This window comes from Colletotrichum gloeosporioides, assembly GCF_011800055.1.
Source record: "Colletotrichum gloeosporioides strain Lc1 chromosome Unknown consensus_22, whole genome shotgun sequence".
In the NCBI taxonomy this organism is placed as follows: Eukaryota; Fungi; Ascomycota; class Sordariomycetes; order Glomerellales; family Glomerellaceae; genus Colletotrichum; species Colletotrichum gloeosporioides.
Window position 1 is genome coordinate 314,128 of NW_025544667.1, and position 14,013 is coordinate 328,140.

At 44.6% G+C, this 14,013-nt stretch overlaps 3 protein-coding genes across 3 annotated transcripts; 1 reads left to right on the forward strand and 2 right to left on the reverse strand.

The window, feature by feature from the left end:
* Nucleotides 1-5,674: 5,674 nt before the first annotated feature.
* GCG54_00006864 (Arginine--tRNA ligase cytoplasmic) lies at nt 5,675-8,128 on the reverse strand (the record flags this gene model as incomplete). Its single annotated transcript, XM_045406858.1, has 3 exons — nt 5,675-6,092; nt 6,152-7,362; nt 7,454-8,128. 3 exons carry the CDS (start codon nt 8,126-8,128, stop codon nt 5,675-5,677), a joined length of 2,304 nt encoding a protein of 767 aa, XP_045267404.1.
* A 733-nt stretch (nt 8,129-8,861) lies between these two features.
* On the reverse strand, nt 8,862-10,859 carry GCG54_00006865 (Ferric/cupric reductase transmembrane component 2; the record flags this gene model as incomplete). Its single annotated transcript, XM_045406859.1, has 1 exon — nt 8,862-10,859. One exon carries the CDS (start codon nt 10,857-10,859, stop codon nt 8,862-8,864), a length of 1,998 nt encoding a protein of 665 aa, XP_045267405.1.
* Nucleotides 10,860-12,898: 2,039 nt separating this feature from the next.
* Nucleotides 12,899-13,647, forward strand: GCG54_00006866 (uncharacterized protein; the record flags this gene model as incomplete). The annotated part of the gene is made up of 2 exons (XM_045406860.1): nt 12,899-13,288; nt 13,354-13,647. The coding sequence occupies 2 exons, from the start codon at nt 12,899-12,901 to the stop codon at nt 13,645-13,647; spliced, it is 684 nt and encodes a 227-aa protein (XP_045267406.1).
* Between the last annotated feature and the right edge of the window lie 366 nt (nt 13,648-14,013).

Here is a 14,013-nt window from a genome sequence, read left to right on the forward strand (position 1 = left end):
GAGTTATAGATAGATTTATATTTATTTTATTATATTTATTTAATATTTTTTATATATATTTAGTTTAATACATAAAGAAAGACTTATTAGGTCTATCTATTTCAAACTTACAGCCTAAAAAGGTACTAAGCTCCCCTAATATTTATATTTTTATATATTACCTTAATATATTATATATATAATCACTAATAGTAGTATTATTAGCTGCTAATAATATATCATCCACATAACAATATATTATAGCTTTATAGCTATTTTTATTAAGTATAAATACTACTTCATCATAAGGTGAAACAATAAATCCTAATTTTATTAATATAGCTTTTANTTTTAAGTAGTTATACTATAGTCTAAAGCTTTACTTTAACCTATATAAAGCTTTAATAAGCTTATAATAATATTTATTATTATTAAACTTATAGTTATAATTAGGATTAAATTCTAACTTATTAATAGTTTTATTATATAAAAAGCCTATTAGTAATATTATATATATATCTATATCTATATTAGTATATATAAACGCTATAGTAATATCATACTATAGAAAGGTCTAACCTTCTTTTATAATAAATATTACTATAAATCTATAGCTCTTAGGTCTATAAGTAATAAAAAAGGTTTCTAAGTAATTAATACTAATATATTAATTAAAACCTTAAGTAACTTATCTTACTTTATATTTATATATATTATTTATTTTTTTTTTTAATTTCATAGTATATACCTATCTACCGCCTAATAGATAAATATTATCTAGTTTTTATATAATTTCCTAAATTTTTATATCTTCTATTTAAGTTACTTCTAGTTATATAGCCTAAATCCAATTATCTTTATAAAGAGAATTTAAGGCTTATCTTATAGTAGAAAGCTTATCTAATATAATAACTAATAGTATATAAAAAGCTTTATTAATAATACTAGTTCCAGTAATACTATTATTATCAGTTATAACGTTATTATTTATTTTATATATACTAAGAGCAGAGCAGTCCTAAATAGTAAATAATAATGCACTTTCGGTATTATTAACCGTATTATTAACCTATTAGTAGTCTTTTTTAGCTTCTTCTAATAGAGAGGGGATCTCTATAAGTAACTTAGATTTTTCTTTATTTATTTCTCTATTATTAATACTAGTAGTTTTCATACTATTATTATATAAACTACTCATACTAGTATTAATCTTATTATTATTGCTATTATTAATAGTATTATTATTATTTATATTTATATTATTATTACTATTAATAATAGTCTCATCATTTAGATTCTTAAGAGCATTATTAGTTATAGCAATATCTCTACTTATAGTAGGATTATTACTATAAGAGATAGATTAACTAGAAATATCTCTTAGTGGACTATTATAGGTAGTATTATGTTTATTATTGTTGGGCATAATACTACTATTTGTATCCTTAAAGTGGGTATTTATGCTTATAGGAAGCTCTTTATGATGAGAAATAAAGGTATTCTCTAGGATTTTAACGTCTTAAGACTATAAGGCTCTTCTTAGTTATATATCCCAGATCTTATACCCATTAGATCTATAATTAATTATATAACCTTAACGTGCTCATACGTCTAGTTTTTTAATAAGTGGATCTTTATTCTTATAATAGTATACACTACCCCACACCTTTATATTATTAATATTAGGTTTTATATTATTCTTTATTTCATAAGGCGTTTTATACTTAATAGAGCTATAAGGAGTCCTATTATGCATATAAAGAGTAGCATAGAAGGCTTCACCCTATAAATAGTGTGGTAAACCTAAATTATATAGTAAGGTTCTTATTTTATTAACTATAGTGCGTATAGTACGCTCTATAAGTCCGTTAGGTTCATATGTATAAGGAGGTCTTTTATTATATATTATACCGCTTTTAGTGCATATAGCTTTAAAGCGTTCATTATCAAATTCTCTACCTCCACCAGTAGATATTTCTTTTATTCTTTTATTATTATTATTATTATTAACTTCAGCTTGAAATTCNTAAAATTCAAGAAAAGCTTCACTAATAGTATACTTCTCTTTATCTTTAAGTAATTTTCCCCATATAAAACAGGTATATTTATCTATAAAGATAATAAAAAGGTTATATTTATCATAAGTAGTAGGCGTTATAGGCCCACATAAATCTGAAGCTATATAATCTAGATAATCTAGATTTTTGTTATGAACCTGTTTTTTACTAGCCTTAGTTATAAATTTGCCTTGATAACAGGCTTTGCAGGGCTGTAATTTATTATTATTATTATTATTATTATTATTATTATTATTATTATTATTTATATTATTATTATTTGTAGTATTGTATATATAGTTATTATTATTATTAATAGGAAATTAGAAGAAATATAAATTATTTCGTTTTACCCCTATAGCAATAATATAATCTTTATTAATATTATATAGAATAGGTTGTTTCTATATAATAGAAGTAATACCTAAAGAATCTAACTTAGATTAACTAAGTNATAGAAGCAATACCTAAAGAATCTAGCTTAGATTGACTAAGTAGATTAATACCTAGTTCAAGTATATAATAAACGTCTTTTAATATTATGTTATTATTATTAGGATATATTATTAAGTCACCCTTTATAGTAGAAGTAAGAGTCTTTGCTTCTCCCCATTTTATTGTTTTATTTATTTTTATAGGATTTTTTATAAGGTTATAGTTATTAACTACATGAATAGTAGCTGCAGTATCAATATAAAAATCAACCGTTTTTTTATTCTTATTGTTATAACTCCTTACTTTTCCTTTTTCCTTAATAAAAGATTGGTTAATTAAATAACCTAAGGAAGGATTATTATTAGTATTATTATTTATATTATTAGGAGCAGTATAGCTTATATTCTCAAAGAGAATATCTTCTTCTTCTTTATTAGAAGATAAATCTATTAAATCCATAGGATTTTTAGGATTATTAATAGATATATAGGGGGTAATATTATCTATAGTAGTTATATTAACTACTTCTTTTTCTTTATCCTTAGTACTAGTAGTATTAGTAGAGGGCTTTTTCTACTAGCTAGGTGCTTTTTTAGGATGTAGAAAAGCGTAGTTTTCTTTAGTATGGTTTGTCTTCTTGTAATTTTTGTAGTATAAACCTTTCTGTTTTTTCTAGGGTTTTTTGCTTATTTTATTTTTATCTTTCTTTTTATTATTTTCCTGGTTTTTATTTTGTTTTTTATTTTTATTACTTTTAGTAGTAGTATTATTAACTACTTCTTTGCTTCCTTTTCTCTTATACTCGTCTATAAGACTAGTATATAAAGAGTCTAGGTTATAGGTAGAAGGGTTAGTCCTAAGAGACTGAGTTATAGAGGTTATAAAAGCCTTATAAGTCTTATTTAGACTATTAAGTATATAAGCTATAACTACTTAATCTAGTAGTTTAAGCTTATTATAAGATAAGTTATCTGTAAGTTCTTTTATTTTATTTATATAATCTTCTATAGATTTAAAGTTATCTAAGGAGGTATTAAAGAACTCTTTATAGGTTAAAAACTCGTTTGTAAAACCTATAGGCTTATATAGGGACTTTAGATGATTCTAAGCTGTATAAGCGTCTTTATTATCTTTTATAACCCTAAGTGGACTATTATTATAGAATAACTATATATAACTTAAAGCCTTATAGTTTTTATCTAAATTATCTTTAGATATAGGTTTAGTAAGGTCTATAGTAATATTTTTATTATATAGTAGGGCTTTTATATATATAGCTTATACTTTATAGTTCTTAGAGCTTATAAGCTTAGGGAACTAGACCTTAGGATTGGTTATTATTACTTTATTACTATGCGATGCGTAGTTATAAGCCTTATAAAGGTTAAATGATAGTGAGGTTATATAACTAAAGAGCTATTATACGTATAGTATAGTGGTTCTTATAGTAAAGTTATAATAGTTGTAAACCTAGAGGGTTAGGGTTTAACTGATAAAAAGAGTGGTTTTTATTCCTTCTCTTTAATTAATATCTTTTTTAGCTAGACTTCTATCAGACTGAGGAGATATATATCCTATATAGTAGATTAGTTGAGAGGAAGTCTATTATACTATAAGTATAGGTCTAAACTAGATTGGGAGTAGACTAGAGAATAGTTTGAAGAGATAATCTGAGGGATATAGATCGAATAAAGTAGTAGCGAGAGACTATCTGCTTAAGGAAGGATTGATAGAGGTATAGTTGATTTGTATAGGATTGGTTATATAGATTCGTAAGAGGTGTATCTTGTGGAACTAAACTATTAGTCTAGCTAGTATATTAGCTTCTGCGTAGGTAGTATGGATGGAAAAGCGTTTAAAGGATTGATTTTTGGTATATATAACCCTTAAGTAGAGGTAAGGCTTTATAGGTAGGTAGGGGAGAGATAAAGAGGTAGAAGGAATAGAGGTTATCTCTGAGCTAGGCTTATAACCTATTAGCATAGGTATAAGCGTATTTAGGGATGTGGTATATATGCCTATATAGTATAGGGTTATAGATGGGCTTATGTTATGATAAAAGGTGATAATCCTAAGCATTTATAGGTATTTAATTATATAGATAATAATAAGGGAATTAATATATTATAATAACTCTGGTTGTTGTTAATTGTGTAGTTAGTAGGTTACTTCCTCTAGTAGGGAAAAGTGAGGGGAAAGATAATTTGAAACGTAACCTGCTAAACTGCTAATTACATAAGGTGCTTACGTAACTATACGTATTATATAATTAATATTATAGTTATAGGTTATAATAAATAGAGTATTTTTATATAAGGTTTAATACCTTAAACTTTATTTGTTTATTTTATATAGAATATTAAAGTAAGTTAAGCGTTATTATTATTCTTATATTATTATTATTATTATAAAAGAATGTTATATGTTAATAAATCTTATTAGGGATAGTTAATAAGTAGAGGAAGAATAGACCTATATTCTTCTTCCTATATAACCTTATATAGTAAGTTATCTATAGGTTATTAAGGTTATTAATAATATTCTTATGAACTTAGATTGAAGCTTTCCTAGTTATTATAAATAGTATTATGATGCTTAGTAGGTATCTATTAAAGTATAAATAGAATTTTCATAGTGTGGTGTAAACCTCTATAAATTGGATGTGGCTGGGCTTAAAGGGTAGAAGATTCGTCAGTCAACATTGCGCCTCATCTCCAGTTTTCTTTTTGATGAACTTCAACTTTTATTAATCAGCACTGTAGCGGCTGGCGCACGCGCGACTCATTGGGTCGTGTCATCTGCTTGTTCCGATGAACCTCGCGGCCACGGGGCCTTCGAGGACTCCGGAGAGCATTTGATCCTTCGCCCGTGGGTGTTCTTTGTTACACGGCGCCACATCGGTCCAAAGCGCTCGCTAAGATAGCGTAGCTTCTCGTTGTGGCTGATGGCTAGTGGCCGTTGTGCCGGCCTGCCACCACAGTAGCTCCTCGTCACAATCGTCATTCGTACGACTGCTCCTGCGCCCGCTGTTAGTGCTCTCGTTTCTCATCTCCGGCTGCCCAGTCTATATCGAGCTGGCCGTATTCCCCTCCAGTTTTGCCTCCCACAAGAATGAATTTCTACAGTGCCGCATTACATCCTGTTTGACTGGTCAGCAACGACTTTCACATGCAACGAGATGCGTCGCCCAGCGCTTGGTGCACTCACCTCTCGACCGGGGAAAGTCCCAACAGACGCATGCCGTTGTAGAGCACGGTCCTGGCTGCGGTGTACAGAGCCAAGCGAGCCTTCATGAGCTCGCGCTCGCTGCCTACAATACGCAAGTGGTCGTAGCTGCTGCTCACGACGTGGGTCATGCGGAACAGGTACGTAAGCACAGTCGTCGGCTCCAGGGTCTTCAGTGTGTTCTGGACGACATCAGGGTACTGGCTGAGGATGCGGATAAGCTCGATGGCATGCTTCTCAGTCAGAAGGCTGAGATCCGCAGTGGCAATCTCCTCCTCCGAGAGACCAGCCTTGCGGAAGATGGAGCAGATACGAGCGTGGGCGTATTGGAGGTACGGTCCCGTGTCACCCTCGAAGGAAGTCATCGCGTCCATGTCGAACTTGTAGTTGTTGATCCTAGTTGATCCATGTCAGTGCATCCGAAAGTGCCCGGGGCCAAAGTCCAGACGACTTACCTCTTTCCGCTCATGTCCTGGACCATGACACTGCTGATGCCAAGAATGTCGGCAGTGGCCTCGGGGTTCTCGACCTGGGCATACTTCGACTCGTTCTTCTTCATCACCTCATGCATGTGGTCGCCGACATCTCGCAGAATATCGTCCAAGAACTTGACGGTTCCCCTTCGAGTGCTCATGCCGAGGACAAGGCCGAAGTTGATGTGCTGGCACTTCTTGGCGGTCTCGGGGTAGCCCATCAGCTCAATAATCTTGAAGAGCTGCTTAAGGTGCAGATCCTGCTGAGACGCAACAACGTAGATCATGTGATCGAAGCCGTACTTCTTCTCGCGGTTCAGCAACTCGCTGATATCTCGGGTCAGATACAGAGCAGTGCCGTCCTTCTTACGAATGATGGGGCGCTCCAGACTCTTGCCGGCCTTGCCAGGCACGTGCTTTGTGAAGTCGATGATAACAGCACCTTGCGACTCCTCAGAGATCTTCATGTCCTCGAGCTTCTTGGCTGCGGCCTCCATGTCCTTCTCGGGGACCTGGCTCTCACCAGAGTAGTCATCGAAGTGGATGTTCAGGCGAGCGTATGTCTCCTTGTAGCGGACAATGCTGAGATCACGGAATCGCTTCCACTGGGCAACCGCAGACTCATCGCCAGCAGTCATGGCCTTGAAGTATTTACGGGCCTTCTCGTCCAGGCTGTTGTCCTTGAGGGCGGTGACGTCCTCGCCAGCCTTCTCCTTAGCATCAATTGACTCCTTCTCGGCGCTCATCTCGGCGTTGATCTTGACGTAGACCTCGTACAAATGGTTGATGGGGTCAGCGGCCAGGGCCTCCTCGCTGCCGAACCTCTCGAAGCCCAGAGCCAAAAGACCGTACTGCTTACCCCAGTCACCGAGGTAGTTGACACGAGTGACATCCCAGCCGGCGCCATCGTACAGGTTGGAGATGAAACCGCCAATAATTGTGGATCGCAAGTGGCCGGCGTGGAAGGGCTTTGCGATATTCGGGGAGGAGAACTCGACGATGATCTTCTTCTTGCCCTGGGAAGGGTCTTTGGGGTCCTTGAGTCCGTTGTTGTGGTTCTTGCCAAAGTCCTTGCCGCGCTTGGCGACCTGGGGGAGGAGAAGCTGGGCCAAGGGACCGGGCTTGAACCAGAACTGGAAGAAGGAGCCGTTCTGGAAAGAAACAGGCTTCTCGATGAGGGGAGACTCGGGGAACTGGAAGCACCAATGCGTCAGTCAAGTCCATGGCAGCGCATATCAATTGTTGCAGCATGCGCAGTAGTGCAATTGAGAGCCGCAAACTGACCTTGGGGAGCCACTCCTCTGACAGCTCCGCGGGCTTCTTGCCCTTGATGCGGAGAGCAGGAACAGCCAGCACCATGTCACCCTTGTCCAAGCTCTGGGTCCATTGGAGGGCGTTGTAGATGATGGACTTCTCGACGCCAGTGACCTCGTGGAACAGGGTGGTGATGTGGGAGCGGTAGACGTCAACGGGGTTGACGTCCGGGTAGCAGCCCGGGAACGACTCCAGCTTGCCCAGGGAGAGCTTCTCCAGCTGGGCGTTGATCTCTTCTGTCGACATGATGGCGAGGGTATCGATGGTGGGGTGTGTACTCGAGGAAAGATTGGAGAGGTGTCGGAATGTTGGGACGACGACTTGGGGACGACGAGCGGGCGGTCGACGCGGGGTCGAGAAGGGTCGCGTGGTCGGGTGGAGGCTGGCAGAACAGAGTCCTCGGCGCAGGCTGGTGGTTTGAACGTGGGCTGAACGAAGTGAAGAGGAAGAAAAAGAAGAGAATAAGAATCGCGCGACGCTAGTCATCGAGGGGTATGACTGGGCTGGGCTGCAGGGAAGACAAGGGGAGGGGGAAAAGATCGAGGGAGGGGTCTTGCGATTCGCCGGGCAGAGGCAGTTGTCACCCGCGAAAAAAAAAATTGCGGACCAGCCCAACTGACTCACAGAGCCATTCGCACGTGTCATTGGCTGCTGACCGAGCGCGGGTCTCACCGAGCGAGGGGTTCCGGTGACGCATGGAGGGGTACTCTTCACCGGGAAATTGCCCCGCGATGGGATTTTTTGGTGGTGGAGCTTCGGTGAGAGTCGGTCTCACACCCTCTCACCGGTGTTCATCTCTTATTCGTATTTTTTGTTCAACCATTCCCGTATATTAGATGTTAGCCACGGGCATCTTTCAAAGCCCACTCGTGGGCCACGGCACTTTCCTTTACTTGTTATCTAGAGAGGCCAAAGTCGTAAAAGCCCGAACCTGTTCATACTCACCGAACCCCTCCGTCATTGCTGATGACTTATGAGGGCTTAGCTATCTTGAAGGTGTAAAATCAATTGCTGATTTAATCAAAATTGCTAAGGTCGCTCTATTGTCTCAAACTTACGGAGAATCAATTTAAGCACACTTTCCAGAACTGCTCTACGATCTCAAGTTCCTCAATTGTTATGCTCAAGTCATACTACAAGCCAGGTACGAGGAGAAACCCCTAATTTATCCTAGCTGCGTCTTGATCTATACCATCCATCTATCCGTCATATCATGGTATGTCGGTACAATATCATATCGGAAAGCTTGGGCATACGCATGCTTTCCATAGGTGAGGGGGCCTTGAGACGCACATCTATCTCACCACTTTAACAGGGTAATTCATTACTGCAAAAGGCAGTCAAACTTGATGCAATATTCATATCACTCATGTCTACATTAAAACGAGTATTCCTCAACAAACAGATGAATCCCCTGCGCCCCGGTCCCTTTATGGACCGCCCTCTCATCAGACAACGCAGCAACGCAATTCCTCACGGAACTGGTCAACGACTGCCCACCACATACCACCACAGACGTCTCCCCGCCTGCCGCCTCGACGGGATCTCGAATCAGCTCCTTCAAATCCGGCCGGCTGTAATACTCCTTCACCATACCCATCGTTGACCCGCTCCGCCTCGGCGTCAGGGGCACACCAGCACCCCCCTTTTCAACGTCCATCACCCCCTTCTCCTGATAGCCCCCGCCATCCTCCGACCCGTCCGAAGCGATCCGCCGATGCTGTGCCGATGACCCCGAACTCGTGTCGCGATCCGAGTACAACACCGTCGTCATCTCCCCCTCCCTCGCCTTCCCAGATCTCGTGATGGCAACATGCACCCGCACCTCCACCCCGACATCCTGCGCCCGATCCATCGCCTCCCGTAGCCTCTGCGTGTAAAACTCAATCTCCTCGCCCTGGCGCGCCATCAGGATAAAGTCCACCCTTGTCGTGCAGATCCTCCGCCGGCTCTGCACAACGCTCTCCAGGATCGGCAGCGTGAACGACGCCCCCGTGGACGCCGAGATGAGCACCATCGTCTCGTACATGTCCCACCGCGGCGGCGCCCCGAACGGCCCCAGCACGAAACCCGTCAGCGTGTCCTTCCTCCCCCCGGACCCGGCCATGCGCTCCGCGAACTTGTGCAGCCGCCGCGAGAAGCCCCCGTGCGAGCGGACGACGAGCTGGATGCTGTTGCAGATGCACGTCTCCGGCAGCTGGTGCGCGCAGGCGATGGTGTACGGGTGCGCCTCGAACGGTCCGACGCGGGGCAGCCAGAGATATAGGTGCTGGCCGGCCTTCCATGAAAAGTGCACATCCTTGATCGTCAGCACCGTCGTCGACGAGCCCACGGCCCGGACCTGAACTTCGTGCCCTAGCCTCTTCATCCCTTTACATGACGAAGATGATAACGACCTGCTTAACCTTGGCCTTGTGTTCTGCCACGCGAGCAGCGCCCACCTTGCCAGCCGATCGAAGCAGATGAGCGCCACGGTAAACCACAGATACTGCCTCGCGTACACCGGTATGTGCACATACACCAGCCAGATGAAAATCACCGCCGAGAGCACATGCTGCACCACAAACACCTCATACGCCATCCCTCGGACCGGCTTCATCCCGCTCACGAAAGCCCACACCAACAACCCCCACGCGCCCATGCCATGCTTGATATACGGCATGATCTTCAGCTGCGTCTCGACAAAATCCGCCCTCACCCACTCCGTCCAGAAATGAAACCCATGCACCGTCGCCGTGACGAACATCGTCCGCGCGACCCATCGGTGCAGCCAGTTCAGCCGCTCGTGCGACGTGCCCGTGATGAGCCCGACGACGCTCACCTTCATCGACAGCAGGTAGACGAGCGGCATCTGCATGATGGTGACCCACGCGTTGCGGAACCCGATGCGCTCCCAGAAGTACGCGTCCTTGACGACGGCGTCGGCGGCCATCATGTAGATGATGACGGCCCAGTAGGCCAGAAGGATGAGGACGCGGCCGAGGGGCGGCGGCGTGGCCCAGCGGAGGCCCTTGATGGGGATGTAAAGCTGCGGATGGCCTGCTTCGCGAACGAGGGCCGTCGCGGTTGCCCATATTTGTGTTATGTGGTTCGTCGGTCGTGTTGGGAATTGGACCGATTCAGATCGGCATCGTTTCAGTCTGTGGGCAGTCAGCTTTGCTTCCTGGTGATCGCGCGGTGAAGGGTGAGGTTTGTACCGTCTGCGGCCTTCGAGGTAGTTGACACCGCGGATGATGCCCAAGAACCCGACGACACCGGCGATAATGTACCAGAATGACTTGGCAAGCTGGACATTTGTGTCCTGGAAGAGGGCGGTTCCCATCGTCATTCCCCCCATGTTTCCCCCGCTACTGCTTCCTCCATGGTCGTGGCTCATCGCGATGGCCTCTGATGTCGAATTAGTGTCGCTGGATGGTCGCGGATGCCAGAAGTCGTAATCGGCAGACTTCCTACGATCGACGCTCTCTCTCAGTAACCCAGGGTATCCGGTGTTTGTGATCGAAATATCGCAGGGCCGCCGCAAAGATGAAGGTGTCGCAAGAAAGGACCGAACAGCCGTTACACAAGACCCAGACGCCGCGAAATCATTTCGGTCAGACAGGCCTCTTGCTTCCTCAATACCAAGCCCGAAAATGATATAATGCGCCTCTCGGATCTCAGGATCCGGCGATGCCAACGTTTGAGGAGGCGAAAGAGTTGTAAGAATGAGGCGGATTGAGCAAGTTCAAGAATTCTCACACCTGGGCGCGCCACACATGATTACAAGTCCAAAAAAAGGCCTTCATGTCAAGAGAGGAAAGATAGCAGCGGCACAGATGCGCAAGCATGGGCGGCCATCCGTCACTAGCGCCGGCCGTCCAGACACACACTTCACTCTGAGCGATTCTTCATGTGCGATGACAAGGTTCGCAACACGACAGGAATGGCCTGTCTTCGGCACCACCTTGCCAGTCAACCACAAACATCGGATCTTCTTCCCCGTTTTCGCATTTTGTCTTTTTTGTTTCTCCTTCGCCTTCGGTTTTGTTTCCTGTCACCTCGAGCCCTGTCCCCTTGACTCGGGGCGAACGGTTGACTCGATGGGCCGGCCTGTCACCTTGTGACACTTACACCAAACCACGGCCAAACAACAACACACGCTTCATCGGCTATTCACATCTTCCTCCTCATGTGAGCCTCCTTATCTCCTTTTCCTCAATCTTCAATACCATTTCACACATATCTAGGCCAGACAAGAAGATTCCATCCAACGGCCATTCTACTGTGAACATGCTCACAAGAGATGACTGAGATGCATCCGCGCCCTCGAGCCTTATCCAAACAAGAAGACAGGGGTCCCCCAGATCAAACCCGCGCAAACGCCACAATTTGCTCAAAACCTCTCAGTGACATCCAAATTCCGTGTCTGTGATTGGCCAACCTCCCGCCCCCGAAGCCAACGGAGCCCCTGCTCGCATCTGGAGCTAACCCGACCAAGGTTAAACCAACATCCTCGTCCAGCGAAACCCAAACCACAACAACCTTCCTGATGTCGTTATCCTCCCCACGTTTGAAGGGTCCCCCCTCTCGTGGTGGAACTCGAGACGAAGCAGAAAAGAAAACATGCTTATTTGAAGAGTAAATCGTGAGCCTCATCGGTTCTCCAGGTTCCGAAATTCAACAGTCCCCATGCCCAACCCCCGAACACTTTGGGGCGATGGACATCCTGCCGGTGCCTGCATCTCCAGGGGTCCGGCGCATGCAACCATGAAAGGCTCAAAAGCTAGCGTATTGGGGCATCTGGACCGCAGTGAGCAAGTTTCTCTCACCATGCCTCTGCGCTCCTCCTCAGTCGCCTCCACGCCAACCCACAGAATGAACGAGGTACCCAGAACACCTTCCAAGCTAAGCTAAGTCTTGCTGCTCTTGCCCGTGCCGAGTCCCGAAAACAGCGAGGTCGTAGTTTGCTCACTGCTATGGGATCGTGACCAGCTGTCAGTCGAACGGATATAGAGCGGGCCACTAGAAGCATGGTCGCTTTACCTTGACGTCGGCATGCGTGTGCTAGATGAAGTAGGCAGTTTGCCGTCGCGGCTCCAACTCGGCAATATTTGCCCTGCGGTATAGGTAGTTTAGCTTGCCAGTGACACGGAAACAACCCCGTGTCATATAGATGAAAAGGCAAGCTCAAGAGCTTCCACATCCTACACCTAAACCTATTCTAGCGGGCCAAGCTAGCCTTATGAGAGCCGTTGCTCGGGTAGTTATTCCTCCCAACCATTGACCACTCACTCGACCTCCCTCTTAAAGCTTCTCACCCCATCACCAAACCTTCCTCCGCTTACTTCTCCTTCGGCCGTCCACACTCACCTCCCTCACCTTCATAAACCAACAACCAAACACTCACCACCAAGAAACCCATCACCAACCGCCAAAATGACCCGCCTCCTCCCCCTCCTCCTCCTCTCCACCCCCGCCCTCGCCCACTTCTCTCTCACCCTTCCCAAGCCCCTCGGCGACAGCGACGACAACCAAGGCACCGCCCCCTGCGGCGGCTACTCCGCCTCCGCCTCCTCCGCGACCACCGACTTCCACGTCGCCGGCGACGCCGTCGGCATGTCCAACGGGCACCCGCAGACCACCTGGCTCTTCCGCGCGACCCTCGACCAGACCGCGTCCGGCAACTGGACCCAGGTCTTTCCCATCGTCCTGCAGACCGGCCTCGGCAACTTCTGCGAGCCGCAGATCGCCGTCCCCGCCGAGTACGCCGGCAAGAAGGGCGTGCTCGGTGTTGTTGCGCACTCGCCTGACGGGCTGCTCTACTCTGTAAGTCCTCCAATTGATGAAAGGAGGAGACTTGACAAACAGCCCGCTGACTGAAAGTCTCCCAGTGCGCCGCCGTAAACTTCGTCACAGGCACCGCCGCCACAAACTCCGACTGCAAAAACGCCTCCATCACCGTCGACTTCTCCTCCGACCCCTCCCTCACGGCCCTGGTCAACGGCGGCGGCGCGTCAAGCAGCACGTCACCGTCCACCTCGGCATCCGGAAGCCCCGCCGCCTCGAGCTCGAGCACGCCCAACGCCGCACCCGGCGCGACTGCCGGTCTGCTCGGCGCGGGCGCGGGCGCAAGCCTCTTGGTCTCGTTGGTTGCTGCTGTTGGCGGCGCGGCCTTGTTCTTCTAAGTGGGCATGCTGTGAATGTGGCTGAAGGGGGAATGTGTATGATATGAGATGGGAAGCACTGGTAACTGTGAAGCAAGCCTGGTCGGGTTTCATGTTAGACTGCAATGAATAATGACAAGCAATCAATTATTTCTCTTCATCAAGCGTGGCATTGCGAAATATTGATTATGATTTGAGAGCCATGGGAGCACCATCACAAGTCACCGGTTCCACTGCGACAATTGTATGAACGGAGTAGTTTAGTATAAAAGGCATACACCCTACTTATGGTACAGCGTACAAGAAACGACGCCATTCGCCGAGACCCAATGTTATCATCTATATTCATGCTCGGGCCGATCAAGCCCGTCTAGTAGCAAGCCGCAA